Here is a 21,500-nt window from a genome sequence, read left to right on the forward strand (position 1 = left end):
TGATACCAAATTATCTGGGAAAAGATGTAAATTTCTCTACAATTTTTTTGTCTGCATTGTTGTTTGATGCAAGTTCCTGCCTCCTTCTCCCCAATGGCAGGGCTTTGCTTTTCATTTATTCTCTAGTTATTTGACGCAGTTGTTTTATAGTATGTTTTGCAGTGAAGAAAAATATATCTTGGCTCCCCAAAGTTCTTTTCTATCAAATTGGACATTATAGAGAAGCACATTTTCAAAAACCTTGAAACCCACAAATCTTTCCTCAAGGAAACTGAAATTGTCAGAATTTAAAATTATAATTTGACATGCCAGCTTTCTTACTTTATGTACTGACTTTGGCTAGTTCTATGCTAGTGATTAGAGCAGTGTTTCTCAACCTTAGCAGCTTTAAGATGTATGGTCTTCAACTCCCAGAATTCCCCAGCCACCATGCTGGGAGTTGAAGTCCATGCATCATAAAGTTACTAACTCCTAAGCTAGAGAAACACTAAATTGGAATGTCATTTTAGCATCAAGCAGCCATCACTGAAGCACTATAGCAGGGGTGTCAAACTGGTGGCCTGCAGGCCGGATGCATCACAAGCAGGCCACGCCCACCCCAGTTCCGCAAAGGGAAAAAACATCATGAAACATCACGTGACAGCAACGTGATGGCGCAAGTTTGATATCCGTGCAATATAGCATCCCTCATTACTGTTCCTTTGCTCCAATGATGTTGGATGACTCCAGGTGTTATGAATTGCTGTTGAGGAAATTATCTTTGATTCACTCTATTCAATAATCTTGATTAGTAATGCATCAGATACAGGATAATTTATGTGGGCTCATTCACTAAAATCTGATTGAAAGGTGAATTAGAACCACTAAGCATAGATTCTCTGATGTGTTTTGGGGAGAAATCATAGCAATGCCCCCTCCCATAAAAAAACAAAGCAAAACCTTTTAGCCATAGAAACTACATGCTCACACCTGTCACATCGCTCTCCTGCAACTGCAGTCTTGCAGACACAGCGTCCAGAAATGCACTGCCCTGTGCTTCCAGATGGATCACAATTACACTGAATGTTCCTGGGAAAATAAAACACACCCTTATATCTAACTTCGGTTTCAGGGAATTTGCAAGCATTTCTATAAACAACAAACAGAATGCAACAAGGCTGAGCCCAATTAATCAGCTCAAACTATTGAACATACTGTAGATGGAAATACTTCAGTACTGTACTATTGAATACTTCAGTACTGAATTGTCCATCCATTAGACAGGTTGAATATTTACATTAGATACGTATATATAGAATTGTAATTGTTAACTGTTATAGTGATATATTTTATCTTTTCACTGTTTTAAAACACTTTTATGCATTTTTTTCCTGAGAATGTATATATTTGCATCATAGTTTAAAATATAATAATAACAAAACAGTCTGAAAAATTGAGACATGGCAATTGGACTTCTTTTCTTCAGTTGACTGTTCATTACAGACTAAGACTACTAGTTTTACAGATGTATTGTCTGAGCATGCTATTGATCACTTTCTTTCATCCTTAATATCCAATTTTTTTTTAGAGAGAAAAACCAGGACATTCACATTGTTATCATCTGATGAGAGAGAATAGTGGAATTATCCAAAAAAACGAATAGAACAGTATAGAACACAATCTTTACTGAAACTCCTTTTGTATTGATGATGGTATTTTTCTGAAACATAATTGCTGCTCAATCTATATGATCAGAATTAAAGTGCACCATGTTTTTCAAGATATGTAGTTGCAGTTTTCAAGATTGTAGCTGCAGTTATGGATTCTGGTATCATCATATATATATTGTTGTTGTTTTTTTAAATCCAAAACCTACTTAAAGTCATGGACAGTAACAAAGTTGAAAAAGGTAGCAATATGTCATTGTTGCTTGTTTGAGCCGCCATTAAAAACATGAGTTTTAAAATCATGGATCATGTTGTTCCTGGAAAGCTAATTCCAGTGTCGGCCTTGGTAGCCCTGGGTACCTTGATTTCTTTTTTTTAATGTGTCCATTTTCCTCAATATTCAAAGCAGATCATACTTCCCAGCCACTGTCCACATATTTATTTGACAGCATCTATCCCAGAGTTGGTTTTCAGCAGGTTCTGACCAGTTCTGGAGAACCGGTAGCGGAAATTTTGAGTAGTTCGGAGAACCGGTAGTAAAAATGCTGACTGGCCCCGCCCCCATCTATTCTCTGCCTCCCAAGTCCCAGCTGATAGGGAGGGAATGGGGATTTTGCAGTAACCGTCCCCTGCCATGCCCACCAAGCCACGGCCACCAAGCAATGCCACGGCCACCAAGCCACCCCCACAGAACCGGTAGTAAAAAAAATTGAAACCCACCACTGATCTATCCCTACCAAGATGTTAAATGCAACAAAGATAAACCCATTTTACTTGGCAGTAGTTAAAAGCTTTGATCTTCTCAATGAACTATAAGCAGACAGAGGAAAAGAAAAATAGTTGATAGAAATCATCTATCACAAAGTGATAGATTGGAGCAGTGTTTTTTCAATCTTAGCAATTTTTAGATAACTGGGCTTCAATTCCCAAAATCCCCCAGCTAGACTTATTGGCTGGGGAATTTGGGGGGGTTGAAGTCCATACATCTTAAAGTTGCTAAGATTGAGAAACACTGGGTTACAGACTGTATCATGCAAAGTGCGAGTGACATATATGTCACTGGGCTGGGTAAAAATGTTTGTACCGAACTGCTCTTGTTGTGACATGAATGGAAAGATGAGAATATATCACTTTCTAAATAGTATACTTATAGTCTTCAGGCCAGTCCCAGGAGCAAATGGAATTATTTTTGTTTTGCATCACTTTTTCAAATGTTCTTTCATTGCTGAGTTCATTCTATACATAGAACATATAGAATTTAAATGCTTGCTTTTAAATGCAGTTTCCCTCAAAATATGCATATTTAATGCACTATGGTTTTTGAGCCAAATATTCACTGCAACATTCATGCTGAAAAATTGTATAGACCAGATGTTCTGATCCTGTCATCAGCAAAGGAGGTCAGTTCAGTTCAGTTCACCATGGAGCACAGAAAGATCAAATTCTTTCAGCATTCCTAATAATATCACACCATCCATAAAACACAGACTGTCAAATTGTTTCTCAACTGCAGGGTCCCTTCTGAAAAAAATTATATCTGCACAAAGAAGACAGTGTCCTCTGATTCTTTCATATCTTCCAGTGCATAAGTAAGCTTAGGCCTACTATATGTGGGCTGCAAAATCTGAGTGACCACAAGAGGGTGGTAAAGAAATAGTGAAGACTCTACTTCTTCCCTGCCATCTAGTGGTCTTTTGGACTTTTGCAATCTACATGCAGTAGGCCTAAAGAGATTTTTAAAAATGGAGCAATTCAAACATATATTCCCACTAAGACCAACAAAATTGAAAAATACAGTTTCCGATATACAGTCTATATAGCCGTGATGGCAAACCTATGGCATGTGTGCCAGAGGTGGCACACAGAGCCCGCTATGTGAGCACATTCGGGTCACCAACTGCTCTTCTGGTTTCTGATCTTTGCGCATGCTGGAGCCCTAAAACCCCGAAGACCAGCTGGCTGGCGCGGGCATGCGCACTGGCCAGCTCTTCTTTGGGTTTCTGGGGCTCTGGCGCACACGAAGACCAGGTGACCAGTGTGCATGTGCACCAGCCAGCTGGTCTTTGGGTCTGTGGGGATCTGGCACACTCGCACGCATGCACGCACGTTCCAGTTTGGGCACTTGGTGCCAAAAAGGTTTACCATCACTGCTATATACCATTTTTAGCAAATAGACTGGGAAATTTTTGATTCAGAACTTCTTTATGTAAAAGCATAGAAAATCAACCAAATTTATTTTTATTGCCTTATTGAAGGAAATCTGAATTTCCACAAAGACATAATTATCCGTGTTTGACAGTTCCATAAACCTGAAGGTACTTACTGTATTTGCCCAACATCTATGCATCCAGCCTCAGAGAAGGAATGGAAATTATGCTGGCATCGGTCACATTTATCACCTGTCACACCAGGTTTGCAGTGACACCGGCCATGGTTATCACACTGTGCACTGACAGAACCTATGAAGAAGAAATATGGAAATATAATACTGTAAATTAATTTCTGACAGTATGATTTATTCTCAACTTGTCTATGAGATCTCAAACATTTCAGAAGAAATTTTCTTCTGATGTTTGGAAGCAATAAGGCAACAGAGGAGAACAAAAACTCTGAAGCTGAATTCCATAAGGTAAGTATCACAGATATGTGCTTCTCTTGGAATTAGAAAGATGGCCTGCTCTGGTCAATGCAACCGTTCCTTCCAAGCAACCAAGTTCAAGCTTAGAGACTCTCCTTGATTCCAATCTATACAAGTAGTCCTCGACTTACAACAGTTCCTTTGATGAATGTTCAAAGTTACAACGGCACTCAAAAAAGTGTTTTTTGACCGTTTTCCACATTTTCGACCATTGTAGCATCCCACGTAGTTACATGATCAAAATCCAGCCACTTTACAATTGATTTATACATATGACAGTGTCCTGGAGTCATGTGCACAGCTTTTGTGATTTTCTGAAAAGCAAAGTCAATAGAAAATCCAGATTCACTTAACAACTATGTTACTAGCTTACAAACTGCAATGATTCACTTAACAACTGTGTCAAGGAAGGTTGTAAAATGGGCAAAACTCGCTTAGCAAATTTCTCATTTAGCAACATAAATTTCGGGCTCAATTGTGGTTGTAAGTTGAGGACTACTTGGCTTCAGCTAGTATACCAGCCCTATGTATCCCAAGTTTAGCCTAGACTCACTTATTGTTTTATGTCTTAATAACCACACATTTGGATTATTGCAATATAATATTTATTGTTATTCTTCCTGTTATTTTAGTTCTATATCATTGTTCCTCCTAGAGTGCAAACTTAGAGTTGTATACAAAAAAAGGCATCAAAAATGTTAAATAAAAGAGTCAGCAGCAAGGCAATAGACACAAACACAAGTAGATTCATTTTAGAAAAATGAAAGCAATATATCATAAAATGTAGAATAAAGATGAAGTTATTCTTGAAATGTCAGTTACAAGTATACTCTGTGGTTTCTACTCTAGGAGGAAGAGTGATACAGAACTAAATTACAACAATAAATAATATTCAGAAAGAACTGTGATGGCATTGTTAGAGAAGGATGGATGCTGGGCGTTAGATCAACTAGTAGATTATCATGATGAGTGTTTATATTCTGTTATAAAATAAATACCATTTGTCAGTTACTGCCCCCTGGCAATATTTATAATTATGTTTACTGACATCTCCATTAGATTAGACAGCAGTTTCAATTTCAGAGATGCCTGAGTCATTAGAGAACATCATTAAATCCTATGAGACCAAAAATCCACAATCAGCTTTTATAAATATCTGTTATCAATTAATTCATGATGCAAATTTTAAAGATTGAATGGAATGAGAAACTAAATACTAAACAATGTGAAAATAATTTAACTTCAATACCAAAAACTTCATTTAATCTTTGACTTTGGCTTGCACAACAAAAAATGTTTTAGACTTAGACCATATTGTGTTTGTACAGAAAAGGAATGAGTAAATTGCAATCAAACATGTATTTCACTTATTCCCCAGCATAGTATTACACACTTAACCCAGGGGTGCTATTCAGCAGGTTCTGACAGGTTCTGGAGAACCGGTAGTGGAAATTTTGAGTAGTTTGGAGAACTGGCAAATACCACCTCTGGCTGGCCCCAGAGTGTGTTGGGAATGGAGATTTTGCAATATCCTTCCCCCAGGAGTGGGGAGGGAATGGAGATTTTGCAGTATCCTTCCCCTGCCATGCCCACCAAGCCACACCATGCCCACCAAGCCACACCCACAGAACCGGTAGTATAAAAATTTGAATTCCACCACTGACTTAACCTAACAAATTAGAAGAAGATAAACAAAAGAAAAAAAAATACTGGGCTTGAATATGAGAAAACAGCACAAAACAAAATGTTTATTTCTGTTTTGTTATAATTATTGTTGCTGGTACTGACCCATTAAATATGAATTTCTGACTATAAACTAGTGGTTTCATTTAATATACATATGCCGAGAACAAAGACTTAAATTTAAAGTATCCATATTTAACAAGCCAACAATCACCTCTCATGTGATTGAGTGAACCCCTATGTTTCTTTCTTTTTCTTTCTTTTTCTTCCTTCCTTCCTTCCTTCCTTCCTTCCTTCCTTCCTTCCTTCCTTCCTTCCTTCCTTCCTTCCTTTCTTTTTATTTTTTCCTTCCTTCTCTCTCTCTCTCTTTTTCTTTCTTTCTTTCTTTCTTTCTTTCTTTCTTTCTTTCTTTCTTTCTTTCATAAAATTACACAGCTGCCCATCTCGCTGGATGTACTCTGGGCACCATAAAACCAGCAACAATTAAAACAATATCATGATATTAAAGTCCTTCAAACAGTAAATATAATAAAAATAAAAAACAATAAACATAATAAAAAATAAACAAGAAAGTAAGATACAGGGGAATATCAATCATCAGGTCCATCAGGAGAGGCATGTTGTGGGTCTCATCTGCCAAACAGTTCCATCTGACAGGACCTAGGAGATGAGCCTTTTCTGCTGAGGCCCTCGCTCTCCAGAATGTCATCCTTTCAAGGTAAATTTAGCCTTCCAGAGACCCCTTAAAACTTGATTTTTTTTCAGCAAGTCTGGAGATCCCCTAGCAATAGGGAGCCCGTGCTTTGGCTTTATTATGTGTAATCTCCTCCTTGTGGTCTTGTTTTATTTATCATTTTTAATTGGTTTTGTAGTTAGTTTGAATAAATAGATTTAATTGTAATCCATCCAGTGTTACGTTATGCACGGCCATATACATTTGACAAATACATACTGTAAATAAATAAAAATAATCCAGTCCTCTAGGAGTCCCTGGCCTCCCCCACCTTAACCCTAGGCCTGTTTCACTGAAGGGCTGGGGACAAAATAGCAATAGCACTTAGACCAGTAGTGGGTTTCAAAAAATTTTACTACCGGTTCTGTGGGTGTGGCTTGGTGGGTATGGCAGAGGAAGGATACTGTAAAATCTCCATTCCCACCCCACTCCAGGGGAAGATACTGTAAAATCTCCATTCCGTCCCCAATCCAGGGGAAGGTTACTGCAAAATCCCCATTTCCTCCCGATCAGCTGGGACTTGGGAGGCAGAGAATAGATGGGGGTGGGGCCAGTCAGAATTTTTACTACCAGTTCTCTGAACTACTCAAAATTTCCGCTACCGGTTCTCCAGAACTGGTCAGAATCTGCTGAAACCCACCTCTGACTTAGACTTATATACTGCTTCACAGTGCTTTACAGCCTTCTCTAAGCGGTTTACAGAATCAGCATATTGCAGCAATTTGGGTCCTCATTTTACCCAACTCGGAAGGATGGAAGGCTGAGTCAACCTTGAGCCTGGTGAGATTTGAATCGCCATATTGCAGGCAGCCGGCAGTCAGCAGAAGTAGCCTGCAGTACTGCAGTCTAACCACTGCACCACCGTAGCTCATTTTTTAAATCCAAGATGAAAGCAGAGCTACGAGAACATGACACAGAAAAGATATTGCCTGGAGCTACTTGCATATTTGTGTGCAAGTGGGGAGATGAACTATGAGTCAAAGCTTTTTTTTTCTTCTTCCTCGTTTCCTAAATCTGTGCCTGCCTACCTCTGAGGTTGCAGTTGCAGGACATGCAATGATCTTGTTGAGACCGGCGATAGAAGCCCTCTTTGCATCGTTCACAATTTATTCCATCCGTGTTGTCAATACAGTTGAGGCACCGATACCCATTTCCCTGTTGCCTGAGCAATTCAGGGTCGAAGATGCAGTATCTGGACTTCCCATTGCAGTTGCAGGCTGGAAGACAAAGCAACAGAACGACTACCGTTAGGCAAAAGAGGCAGGGGTGATTAGATTTATTGTGCAGTTTACATTTATTGAAATATTAGAAATGCCTTATTTGCAACACTATTAATGATAATGTGATTTTTCCTTCCTGGAAACAATGTAATTTAGAAGAGCAGAGATGAATTACATTTCTCATTCTTTTTGGTCTTCCAAGTTTCAAACCCTTTTCTCTTTCCCCACACAGCTAAACAGAATATCCTAATTTAGTATGTAGAAGTTCCTGAGGGAAGCAAAACTAGACGTTCCCATGTTGAAACACAGAAGTAACTTACAACTGGGACAGTAAGGAAGTTAGTTTTGATCCCTAACCTCCTTGCTCCTCATTTAAATTTCCTTGCTTCGGCAGATACAGCAGCTCTGACCAACAAAATCAGGGAAAGTTCACATTTGCACAGCAGCATAAAATTAGTTAATGTATTAATTACCTTTAGGTTGTATTATTATATGTATTGTGTCATTTTCCTGCCTCAGGAAATCTTATAATCTAAAATTTAACAGTAGCAGGGCAATAGGTAAATGATAAAAAAGGAGAAGTAAGGTTAAGGAACAGCAAGGGACAGGAAAGCAATTATTCAGAATTGTGTACAAATGTGTTAAGATAGACTTAGCTTTTACTTTCAGCAGGATTAAAGGAAACATCACAGCCAAGTATATAAAATGGTTTAAGCCGTTTACAGTCTTTGGAAATCCCAAGATTGTTCATAAAATGTGAAGACCACAGGAATCTCTACTAGATTTCTCAGTGTCTACACTTCAGTATCTGGAGATTTTATAGAGCAAAGGCTGTGACTATTAAAGAGATAAATCATATATACTCACAGAAAAGCTGTGACTGTTAAAAGAGATAAATCATATATATTCACAGATAAGTCAAGAATGTTAGGTGCCAAAATACACACAAAAACTGGGTTTGGTTTAACCAAGGATGGGCTTATCCACAAGTATATGTGGTAGATTTTTTCCTCAGCTTTTTAAAAATATCCATATATCCTATATAAATTTGTGCATAAGCCCATCTGCAGATCAGCAGACCCCCTCGCATTTTTAACCAAGTATTATGAAAAATGCACCAACCTCAAATAAGCCAAATGTGAAAATTAAAACATATGAAGAGTTGGGAAATCATCTTATTTACAGAGAGCACATTTTTCATGATGTTATGGCTAAAAATATGAGGGACAATTAATCTGTGAATAGGTTTATGCACGAATATATAAGGTAAACCAACAGAAAATGTAGTATAATTCAGAACTGGATTCAAATTCCTTAAACTGTGGGTACAGTTATAACTGAAGCTTCCTCCAATCAGATAAATATATTGTATAACAAAATCATAGATGTATATAATAAAGATTTGTTGGGCCTAAATCTTTTTCTTAGATCCTTAGAAGTCCTATAGCCATTGGCATTTTGCTAGTGTAGTTCTGCTTTGAGATATTGAGATGGATTGAGAAAGATTTGTAAAAAGAGGAAGTTTCTTAGCAATGTAAATTCATTTTAGGATATTTTTTTTGGCAATAGGATTTAAACTGAGCATCTGCATGTACCAGGAGTGGGTTCTACTTACCTTTACTACCAGTTTGCAACGGGGCCACGCACGCACACGCACACTTCTGCACATGTGCAGAAGCTTCCTGATGGCGTTGGGGTCGGTGGGCGGAGCCTCCCACCGGTTTTACTAATGGTTCTATAGAACCAATTTGAACCGGGGGCAACCCACCACTGGAGTGTACTATATATGGGCAGTGTGGTAGCTCAGCGGTTACTATGCTGTCTTGTCGGCTGGAAAGCCGGTAGTCCAGGTTCGAGACTCAAGTGCCACAAAACGAGGTGAGCTCCCATCCTGCCAACCTAGCAGTTCAAAAGCATGCAAATGCAAGTATATAAACAGGTACCCCCTTCGGTGGAAAGGTAACAGTGCTCTGTGATGTGATGCTGCCCCCATGACTGTGGAAATGTCTTCGGACAGCACTGGTTCAATGATCTTGAAACAAAGATGAGCTCCACCCCCCAAAGTCAGCTATGACTAGTGGAGTAAAATCCGCAGGGAATCCTTTATCTTTCAGCTTTACTGCATGTATATAAACATGTAGCACTATGCAAAATAAGAACAAGTCCTAATGAAAAGGGAGAAAATTCTGATATTAGTACTGAGCAGAAACAACCCCCTGAACCGCAAACATGTCTCCATCTCTGTCACCTACGCTGCCAACCTGATATCCATCTCACTGACAATAACCACATATTTGTCAGAAACCCAGAGAGTCATCAACAGCTGCTCTAGCTAATCTTCACTTTGGCTGCCAACGCATACTATCAAGTTCAGGCATGACTCTTACATTCCAAGTTCCTGAGAGGATCCTACAATTCAGACCTGCCCAGGTTCTGCCATGGCTGCCAAGCTGATCTCATTCTCTTCAGCACTCACTCTGCACCACCTGGAATTTACCTAGGTTGCCAGAGGCACGGCTGCAGCTCACATGTCTGGCAGCAGCCCCAAAAACTTTCTTCAGTGCCGCTGAAAGTAAGTCTTGCTAGAACTTGACTTTTTCCAAAGAAATTGGCCTTTCTAGAAATTCAGAATGAAATCATTTTGGTCACTATCTATTGCTTTATCGGCATTTATAATATATGCTCCGATTGACCTAATATAACAATTGCACAAAACTGGACTGAAGTCCATTACACATTACATGGAGAAATTAACATCTAAGATCATTCCCTAGTGCTATAAAAATATACTCTCTACCCATTGTTTAATTGGCAGAAAACTATCTGCCAGCATGAATTTTGCAGTCCCTGTAAGCAATCCCTATCCTACCTGTCAAATACCGAGATCTGATTACGCATCTGTATAATCAAAGTCATTGGTTGATTCCTCCAGCTTTGGTTCTTCTCTCCCCTTGTCAGCATCCCCAAATGGTGGAAAAACATCTATTGAATATGATAGCGATACAGAAAAGTGGAGAAGTGATGAATTTCTATTTTCCTTCCCTTGGCAGATAAAAAGTAAAGTGAATGATTTCACGGTGTGAAATAAGCTGCACGCACACATAGTAGTGAAATCCAAATTTTTTTACTACCGGTTCTGTGGGCATGGCTTGGTGGGCGTGGTGTGGCTTGGTGGGCGTGGCAGGGATACTGCAAAATCTCTATTCCCTCCCCACTCCTGGGGGAAGGATATTGCAAAATCTCCATTTCCACCCCACTCTAGGGCCAGCCAGAGATGGTATTTGCCAGTTCTCTGAACTACTCAAAATTTCTGCTACCAGTTCTCCAAAACCTGTCAGAACCTGCTGGATTTCACCCCTGCGCGCACACACATGCACACAAATGCTAATTTCTTTTGTATGATAAAGAGAGGATGGTACAGCATGGTCTTCAGCAGGAAAGAGTGGAGTGGCAGAGGCAACCTCGCCAAGGCAGCTGAAAAAAAGGATCTATATCTGCAACAGCCTGAAAAGGCTAATAAGGACAGGTAATAAGGTTGTCACAGGAAAGAGGAGAAGGATGTATTCCTTCAAGAAACAACATGAGAGAGCTTTGCAGAGGGAAATCCAAACTTGAAATAGGGGATTTCCTGACCATGATTGCTGTTAAGCAGTGAAAAAACCTGCCTCCTGAGTCATGGGCACTCGATTGCTAGAGGCTTTCAAAGTTTGGACAAACTTTTGCTTGTGAAAGTCTGAGTATTCCTGCCCTGGAGCTCTAAAGTCCTTTGTTACCCTCTAATTCCATAATTTGACCTCACCTATTGATGGAGCAGTAGCAAAGAGCATCCAATTTTATATTATTTGCATCTGCTGCTGGACTGTATGGGTCCAAGGAGAAAACACTGCCAAAGAGCTAATTTCCAGACACAGGGCAAGGCCAAATTTGGCACAGAGTCACAAGAAGAAATTTCAAATCTTGAATCGGCCAGATGAACTAATTGCTTCCTGCAAAAGCTCATGTCCCGTTTGCTTCTCTTTTATGTCTTATGGGAGGGGCCAATCATCTCCAAGCCTTACTCCCAAGTTGACCCTGTTTCCTTAATTGTTCCTGTCTCCTGGCAGCTCTGCACATGCGCACACTGGGAACAGGCTCACGCTGTTCTTCTGCCTTGCTGATGTCAGACTCGGGAGACTCCGGAGGCAGCAAAGAACTACCAGATGGCCTTGGCCCCCTTTCTGCCTCTGACTCAGAGCCATCGTCCAAGCCTTCCCCAGACTCCAGGACTGGCCCACGTTCCTCCCCAACCTCCTCACTGTGCCGAATCTGCTGCCACAACAGTATATTTTATTAGAGAAAAGCAATTTTGTGAAGGAATGAAATTAATGCTGAAACAGTAACAAATAAGGGGTGCAAGATCTTTCTCCCACTGACCAATTTCTGCTGCAATGTCTATTTCTCTGCTCCCCAGACACACGCTTTGACCTCCCAAGTTTCATGAAGGAAAGGATGCCAGTGGCCAGGTAGCTCACTGGGTTGTTTTGCATAGTTTGTTGTGGCTTCCAGACCGAATACAAGGATAGACTATACACAGCACATTACATAATATAAACATGAGGTGAAATCAGCCCTGCTAGGTGAACCAGACCAAAACAACCCCATATGAAGACTAAAATTACTTTTATTGAGATCGACTATTATAACAGAATCATGCAGGTCAGATTGTACTGTACTTTCTCCTCCTTAGTTCAGTGAATTAGGGGTGGGGCTTCTGTTGGAGTCACTTCTGAATGGCATCTGGTTATTTTGGACTTTAAAATATGCTTCACCTCCTTTTGCTTAGGTGGTATCTTTGTCAAGGTCATTTTCTTTAGTCTCTGCCAATTACCAAATGGTGAAACCATTGTAAGTAGTTTATTCCTGATTGTGAAGTCTATACCTAACATACTGACTGAGACTAGTCATAGGCGGAGATCTCACAGAAGTATCTTGATCACCAATTGATGATTCTAGAAGTATCTCCAAACTCTGGATATTTCATTCTGAGAAAGTACAACTCCATTTAGAACAGGTAAAGTCCAAAATTCCCTTGCCTGGAAATTCCACCGCATTGGGATTTTGTCTTGATTTGTTAACCCTCATCCACACCCTTCTACAGCCTCCAAGCACTGATTCAGAACACACACACACACAACCTTTTCTGATTCAGATGCTATGGAAAAAAGACTGTCATCTTCAGACTGCTGATACTCAGCACCAGATGTCTGATACCTGCTTCCACCAATTTCACAAAGATATTAAACAGCACCATGGACAAGAGAGGCAGTGCCACGTAAAATTTCTCTCCTAGACTGTTCCTGCAAGGAACATACTACTCAGTCTCCAACTCACAAACATGGTCCAGAGAGATAACATAGTCAGCAGAATCAGAAGACTGTAGGCTTCTGTACGACTAAAAGAGGCTCACTCTGTGCTTCTTTCTGCAAGAACTCATCCCTCAAGAAGACTATGGTTTTTATCTCATTTAATCTCATAATTCAGGCCTCAGTCAAGATTAGAAAAGGGATGAGATAATGTCTTCAAGACATTTGCAGGTACAAAGCACATATCCTTTCAGATTTCCCCCAAAGAGGCATTTTTGACCAAGGATTAGTTGGCAAAATATTTTGAATTAAGGGGAGGGGTTTTTCAAAAACTTATGTTGTATCTGGAAGTGCCTAAATTCCAAACACCTGGTCAAATGTAATCCTGATACTTAGTGGGAAAGTTAGATGAATTGAGAGTGAAAACCAAACACACTCATATATATTGAATTTTATTGGGCATCTGTGGTTTTGTTTTGTTTTTGGGTGATCCACAACTGATATAGGAGATTTAGTTAACTATGGCTTGCAAGGTTAAGCATAAAACAACTTTGTAACTACTGCTTTCTAACATAAACTGGAAGGAATAAAAGGATCTTTGCCTTTTATTCTTTGCCTTCTGTTTCTTTAAACGAATGGTGATTTAGGGTAAATGTTAGCTATAAAAACTGGGAATATCAACCCCATTTAAACATCCCCTCTAAAGTTCCAAATATGTAAGGGGCATATGTTCATTGAGAAGACTTTCTCTGTTCTTTTCTATCCCACACTATGAAGTTTTATGTTTTAATTATTTCTTCTGTGGTACAATAATAGAAAGGTTGATCTATTTAGAAATCACACCAAATCATAATTGGAATTAATTTGCCAAATCAGCCAACCCATCAACCAACTACAGTATAGTAAAGTATTAAATCAGAGTTACAAAATTCAAGTCAATAACTATATGACCACAAAAAAATATGGAAAATACGTCTGAAAAAAGGTTCCCACAAAAACCTAACGCATCAGGAAAAATTTGGTGTGATATCTTTCAAATTTTAAAAGTCTTAACACAGGGAGACAATGATTCCTCAAAGATTATACAATTTTCACATATTGTTACAACAAATGGAAAAAAGAACCTGAGCATGGAGTATAGTTTGGAGAGCAGAGTCTAGGAGTAGTCCACAAGTAGATCTGGTAAATTTTATGCTGGATTGACTACATCTAAAAGTCTTCCCATTTCTTGCCATAAAATTTTGACAAGAATTTACACTCAGGAATAAAATTCTACTTCCTGGAATGTAAGAACCTCTCCATTATTTTGGTTCTATGTTTATTTTGCTCAATGAGAGATGCTAACATGCACAAAGCAACATTTGCTGGTGCCTGTCAGGTGCAAAGAATCAGGATCATTCATAAAGCTGCAGCATACAAGATTTATTTAAACCTATATATAAGAATCCAGTCAATTAATGGTAAGCCTTAAATTGGCACTAGATAAGGGTCAATAGAATTCAAGGGAGGCTGGATTTGGATTTCTTGTGGCAGCACAAGATCTCTAAACTGATGGTGCATTTAACTCCACCCCCTCCCAACTCTTTCTGCTCTTCTCCTCCAGTGCCTTGTTCATTGTTCTTCTGAACAGGTATTACTCAGATCCAGGTTTTTACAAGATGTGATACCTCTTGCTTATTTGTTTGGAAAACTACAAACTTCAAATATGGGAATGATGTCCAGTTAGTTAACTGTCCACATATAATTATAGCAATTTTCCTATCCAACAGATTGATTCATTTATGGATGACATCAATCTATCATGTCTGGGTTTTGCTGCAACTTGTAAATATATATATATATTTATAAAAAAAATAAATACCAGCCTTGAAGACAATGACATCATGATAAGGCTGTCTGTAATTTTTACAACATTAAACCACATCTCTTGCCTATCTTGTTGTGCCTATCGAGTTGTTTCATGATTTTTGTTTATTCACTTTGAATGAGACTCTCAGTTCTGAAATGGGTTCTCCTCCTAAAACTATATTCCTATCTTCAATATGATTCTAGACATTTTTTTTGCCATTGGAAAGTCCTATGGTTGAGATAAGCAGAAAAATAGCTCAATAAATGAGCAAATTATCTTTAAAAATAATATCATCTGCTTGTGGAAAAAGTTAAGGAGATGATGAACAAATCAACCTTAAAATGTATTTCATGAAACATATTTGATTTCTGGTGTTTTAAATGCTATAGATTTGAAGGCAATATCTAAAAATCTTTAATGTGGTTCATGGACCCAGAATAGTTTTCTGCTGCTGTTCCAAGCTGTATTATAATTTTGCCAAAGTAGAATCCAAGATCTCAGCTAAGAAGACATAGAACAAATGAAGAAAAGAAATGTTCTTTCCAGACTTTCCTATAACACTATATACTCTCACAAAATTTCCAGAGAGGGATTCCAGAAGGAAAGGCAGTAGCCAATTGTTAGGTTCAGCTTGTAGCTTACTCCTAACTTGTTGGTCAGGCAATATATCTGTTTCTTTAAGAAACAACTGAGCCACGTAATCAGGGTTTGCTGAACCCTGTAATTAGGCTACAGTGCATAAATAAGCAGCGCAGAGAAGCGTTCTTCCTTCCTGATTGCTCCTGTTGCTTCCTGCATCTTTCTGCTGATTGATGTTAGACTGAATTGTTATATGGTACTGTATACCAAGAGTTACTAAAGTCTGTTTGCTTTGGTAAGGGAAGATACTTACTGGACTGATATTACTGTTTTATGACCTTGGACTGTTTTACCTACACCGAGACTGCTTATTATCTTGTATATAAAGTATTTTTCTCACACGAGCTGAACGTTTATCTCCTTCCCTGTGTGTTTCTGCTGTGCTCGTTGCACAAGCAACAAATACTTTTTACATACACCCTAACACCAATATTAATGTTTGCTGAAAAAATAACATACAACTGCAAGAGCAGTTGATCCTGAGAGACAAATCTTATCAAGAACAATGCTTTGTTTAATTCAGTGAGTTTTATATCTAAGTTGACGTGCATAGGATTGTACTGTGGCTCACTTCCCTCAACCCCATGAAGGTCTATGTTGTTTTTCTGAATATTGGGCATGGTGCTCATTCTCTAGTAATGTTGTACTTTTTTTGTTTACTATTAAGGGACAATTCAGTATGTTTTGGTGATTGCATTGTTATTCATTCACTTTATAAAAGTAAGACAACATCCAAATATTTGATCTTTATCCTCCTCACCCCCCCCCAAAAAAAAGTTTCTTTACACCTGCCATTAACCTTAAAGGAATCTCTGCATTTTTCCTTCAATATAAAAGATACAATTGGATGGAACACAGAACTAAAACATGTTGTAATGGGCAGAAAGTATAATTTTAAGGAACAACCTTGCAACCAAGGCAAAAATCATATGAACAAAATCTATGGGGAGTGGGGGGAAGTACCTTGAGACTTTTTTTTACTGTATAATAAAAGTAGTATCATAACTGGCACTTTGGTTTACCTTGAAGACACACACACACACACACACAACTTTGGAAGCAATTTAAATCAGATAGCCTGTTCTACTGATGATGAAGCATAGGTAAGAAATAAGCCTCTATTTCTTTCTTTTTAAAAAAATACAAGTCCATTTTGAAGACTTCACACTGGCCGGCAGTCTCGGTGGCTGATTTGGGGTGTTCCAGAACTCAGGGTTATCACACTTTCAATCCTTCACTATTAGCTAGATTGGCTGGAGATGACAAAAGTTCCCTGCTTCTAGGAAAGTAGGATTTGGCTGTAATTCAAGTTGCTACTTATGGTTCTGAGGATCTTGGCAGGCAAAAAAAGAATGTTTATTTTTTCTCCTTCCAATCTTTACAAAGGGAGTATTTTGGGGTCAGTACTTTTCATTTTGTTCATTCAGGCAGAAGGATTAAGATATTTGCTCAGTAACTAGAAGCACTCAACACTATTAGGCACAATTGGGCTGTTAATTGTAGTAGTACAAGGTTTACTTCAATGTGCTTCTAACATTCCAACTTAAGCATTCTGCATTTTCATGTCTCTTTTTATTTATGATGAGTAAAGAGAAAGGAGAGAGAACAGGTGTTGTTTTAAGAATCTGTCTACATGGTAGTGAAGCCTTCCTACACTAAGCACAGTCATTTTGTAACAGAAGCTGACTGGCTGGAATTTGATATACAGGTAGTCCTTCACTTACAACCATTCATTAATGACTGTTGGAAGTCACAACAACACTAAAAAAAAATGATTTATGATCGTTTTTCACACTTGCAACCATTGCAGCATCCCCATGATTATGTGCTCAAAATTTGGATGCTTGGCAACTGGCTCATATTTATGATGGTTGCAGAGTCCCAAGGTCATGTGATCACCTCTTGCAACCCTCTAACAACCAAGGTCAATAGGGAAACAAGATTCACTTAAAAACCATGTTATTTACTTAACAACTGCAGTGATCCACTTAACAACTGTGGCAAGAAAGGTTGTAAAATGGGGCAAAACTCACTTGACAACTATCTCACTTAGCAACAGAATTTTGGGGCTCAATTGTGGTCATAAGTTGAGGACTACCTGTATAGCAGGTGGCAGCAATCCAGGTAGCCCATCTAAACTGGTCTCAAAATGCTAAGCAGGGTCATTCATGATTGGTATCTGGAGGGGAGTCTACTAGGAGATCCCAGGGCTATAGTCTAAACTGGGATTTTAAAACATCTGGAAGAAGACAATAGATTATTCCACAGTTTAGAACATAGAATAACATAGTTGAAAGGGAGGTCAACTCCCTCCACAAGCAAGAGAGTCTATACCATTTCAGACAAGTGGCTGTCCAGTCTCTTCTTGAAAATGTCCAGTGATGGGACACACACAACTTCTGAAGGCAAGGCATTCCATTGGTTGATTGTTCTCACCATTAGGAAATTTCTCCTTGATTCTAGGTTGCTTCTATCCTTGATAATTTTCCATCCATTGGTTCTTGTCTTGCCTTCTGGTGCTTTGGAAAATAGGTAGATCCCCTCTTCTTTGTGGCAGCCCCTCAAATATTGAGGACATTATTGAGCACAGAACCAAAGTAATGGAGGAACTCTTCCTCTTACATTCCAGAAAGAAAATTATGGCAAGAAGTCATTAAATAGATGTCAGAGACAATGGGAATCAAAATGTTTACTGTTAACTAGAAAAGTAAAAGTGACTATTTTAATTTTCTTGGGCTGAAAACTAGATAGAGATGAGCAATATGCTGGAAAACTGAAGAGGATTTTAATCCTAGGAAGGAAGACAAGGATAGACAACATCTTGAAGGATATCGATATTTTCATGATAACAAAAATCAGAATAGTAAAAGCAATGGTTTGCGTCTTCAAATTATGAATGTGAACATTTTAATAATACCATGATCTTCAAGAAGGATGAATCAGTCCTTGACTAAGTAAAAATATGGGATTGTTTGTGGTGATGATCAGCAAGTAGAAATTACTATAATATGTGCATATGACATAAGCAGATGATGGACTAGGAACAAATGTTTATGCTTGACAAAATAGAGGGTAGTAAAAGAACAAGAAGACAATAGATAAGATAGACAGGATCAAAGAAATTTCAAAAATAATTTTGGGAAGAATTACAAATCATTATTGGAGGTAAAATGCTGAGCATTTTGTTCATACAGTCACCAGGAATCAAACTTCATAGCCCCTAACTAACGTTGATGTATAAAGTAAGCTCATAAATAAAATCCTTCTCTCCATGTTAGCTCCCATGTCTTACCTTTCTCTTCTTTAGGTCTATGTCCTAGTATGGTAATCTAATGGACAGTGACTTCCAGTAATCTGGGAATGACTATCCATTAGATTTCCTTATTTCTAGTTAACATTCTGAACCTGTGAAGCCATTATATATATTCAATGCTATATTATAAATTGTAAATGAACAAATCTCAGGATATAGTGAAACTTTTACAAATATGCCATTAGAATAAAGCCTAGCCAGGATTAAAAATACACATTTACTTTGTGCTAAATCATATTCTGAGGTTATAGATCACTGAACTATAGTCTTCATTTTCTTTTTTTTTTAACCCATCTTTACCATTTTCCTTAATAATTAGAGAGTGACTGGCCCAAAGTCACCCAACCAGCTTTCGTGCCTCTCTCTCTCTCTCTCTCTTTCCTTCCTTCCCTCCCTCCCTCCCTCTCTCTCTCTCTCTCTCTCTCTGTTGTGTGCATAGATGGTGGGTAATAAAAGTTAAAAGCTATGGGACCATCTGATGATGACCATAGCATATGAAAGATTATGATTTGGAATGTGCAACATTGTGAATGGATGTGATCCACAGGGGTGATTGTTCCAACACCAATGGGTGTACAAGATTTTTAGGTTTATTAATAGGTGTATAAGATTATTAATAGGTGTATAGGAATGAGATGAGTGAGTACAGAAAAAATGACTATGACTCCAATTGTTTCTGCCCACTCAATACGTTCCAGGAGAGCGGATTGCTCCAGGTCCCCTCCATTAAATGTTGCCATCTTGTGCAAACGAGAAGCATACCTTCTCTGTTGTGGCTCCCACCCTCTGGAACAATATTCCTCCAGAGATAAGGATAGCATCCTCTCTCATAGGGGCCCAGAAAACTTTGGAAACCTAGCTTTGGTCCCAGGCCTAGGATTGATGTTTGTTGTTAGTTTAATGGCCGCTAATTTGTTTTATGGATTTTATTATTAGAATAATTTAGTCAAAGCTGCCTGTGGTTAGTGTTTTTTGTCTCTTTTTAGTTTACACCCTGTCCACAATCCACTACATTGGGCATCCAATAAACTTAAAACAAACAAATAAGAAAGTTCAAGAATGGATGGAGTGTTTGGTGAGCTTCCACTTTGAAAAAAAAAAGCAAGCAAATTTTTGTTCTTCAGCAAGTCCCTGAGACTATAAATGAGAAAAAGAAAATTTATCGTTTCACTATAGATCTAGAGAACATGTATGGCCAAATGAATAGGCTTGAATGTTTATGAACATATGTTTAGATGTTTTGTGGAAATATGGTCCTGATGAAATTAAAGTATGGATGAATAAATTGTTCAGCATTTAGCAGGGTATTAAAAATGATGTGGGGGCTCTTAGTTGTTTCATGTATTTGTGAACCATTGTGCCAATTGGGGTGAAATAAGTGGTGTGTTAATTGGGGAAGAGAAGATAAATGTATATTATATGCAGAAATGTCATATATTGAGAACTTGAATACTTTGCAGCAAATTTTGGATTAAGTGCACAATGCAATGAGTAACATTCTATCAAAGACCAAGACAATTGGTTTGACAGGGGAAAAAAAGGACTAAAAGCAAGTTACACATAAACGGCAAAAAAAAATAAAATGGAGCAAATAGATTACGGGTAGTCGTTGACTTGCAACTATTTTAGTTTAGTGACCATTCAAAGTTACAAGAACACTGAAAAAAATGACTTACACTTACAACCTTATGCAGCATCCCCATGGTCATGTGAATCAAAATTCAGGCACTTGGCAACCAGCATGTCTATATGATGGTTGCAGCCTCTCAGGGTCATGTGATTGAAATTCGAGACCATCCCAGCCAGCTTCCGACAAGCAAAGTCAATGGGGGAATTTGGATTCTCTTAACGGCTGTGTGATTCACTTATCAACTTGAAATTATTCACTTAACATCCATGGCAAAACAAGGTTGTAAAATTTGGGTGCAACTCACTTAATCACCTTACTTAGCAATGGGAAATTCTGGTTCCAATTGCGGCCATAAATCGAGGACTACTTGTAATATGCTGAATGTTTATTAACAATGGGAAAATGCATTCAGAAATCTGAAGATGCGTAAATGTTGGTAGAAAACAAATGAGAATGACTAGTAATATGCTGAAGAAGTGTGGAGGAGACAGAATTCCATTGGTAAAGCAGGAGAAGATTAAGTTTTGTTCAATTCCACAGAGTCATTCAATGATAACACATATTCTTCAATGGGCTGCTGTTTAACAAATATTGCATGCCTGGTTTGTTCTTAAGTTGTCTTTAAAGTCTACTCTTCCATTTTCTTGGATTCGTGGAGGGATTTTCCAACCCTAAGGTTGGGCACTCTAAGGAAAATTCAGTTGCCTACCCTTGGAGCAGTTTACTCCTAGTTTACTAATTGCCTTTAGTGAGCATATAATGCATTTCCAACCATCACAGACACATTGTTCAAAACTTGTGATAAGA

General features: G+C 38.4%; 1 protein-coding gene across 1 annotated transcript in view; it reads right to left on the minus strand.

Moving 5' to 3' along the window:
* The window catches only part of LAMC2 (laminin subunit gamma 2), a 57,206-nt gene that overhangs the window by 33,679 nt on the left and 2,027 nt on the right, over window positions 1-21,500 (minus strand). The window contains exons 2-4 of the mRNA XM_034409642.3: window positions 7,729-7,917; window positions 3,970-4,105; window positions 970-1,068 (exon numbers count right to left, since the gene is read on the minus strand). Coding sequence (XP_034265533.2) covers window positions 970-1,068; window positions 3,970-4,105; window positions 7,729-7,917 — 424 coding nt within the window. The remainder of the gene's footprint in view (window positions 1-969; window positions 1,069-3,969; window positions 4,106-7,728; window positions 7,918-21,500) is intronic.

This window comes from Pantherophis guttatus, chromosome 3, assembly GCF_059756535.1.
Source record: "Pantherophis guttatus breed Tessera chromosome 3, ASM5975653v1, whole genome shotgun sequence".
Classification (NCBI taxonomy): Eukaryota; Metazoa; Chordata; class Lepidosauria; order Squamata; family Colubridae; genus Pantherophis; species Pantherophis guttatus.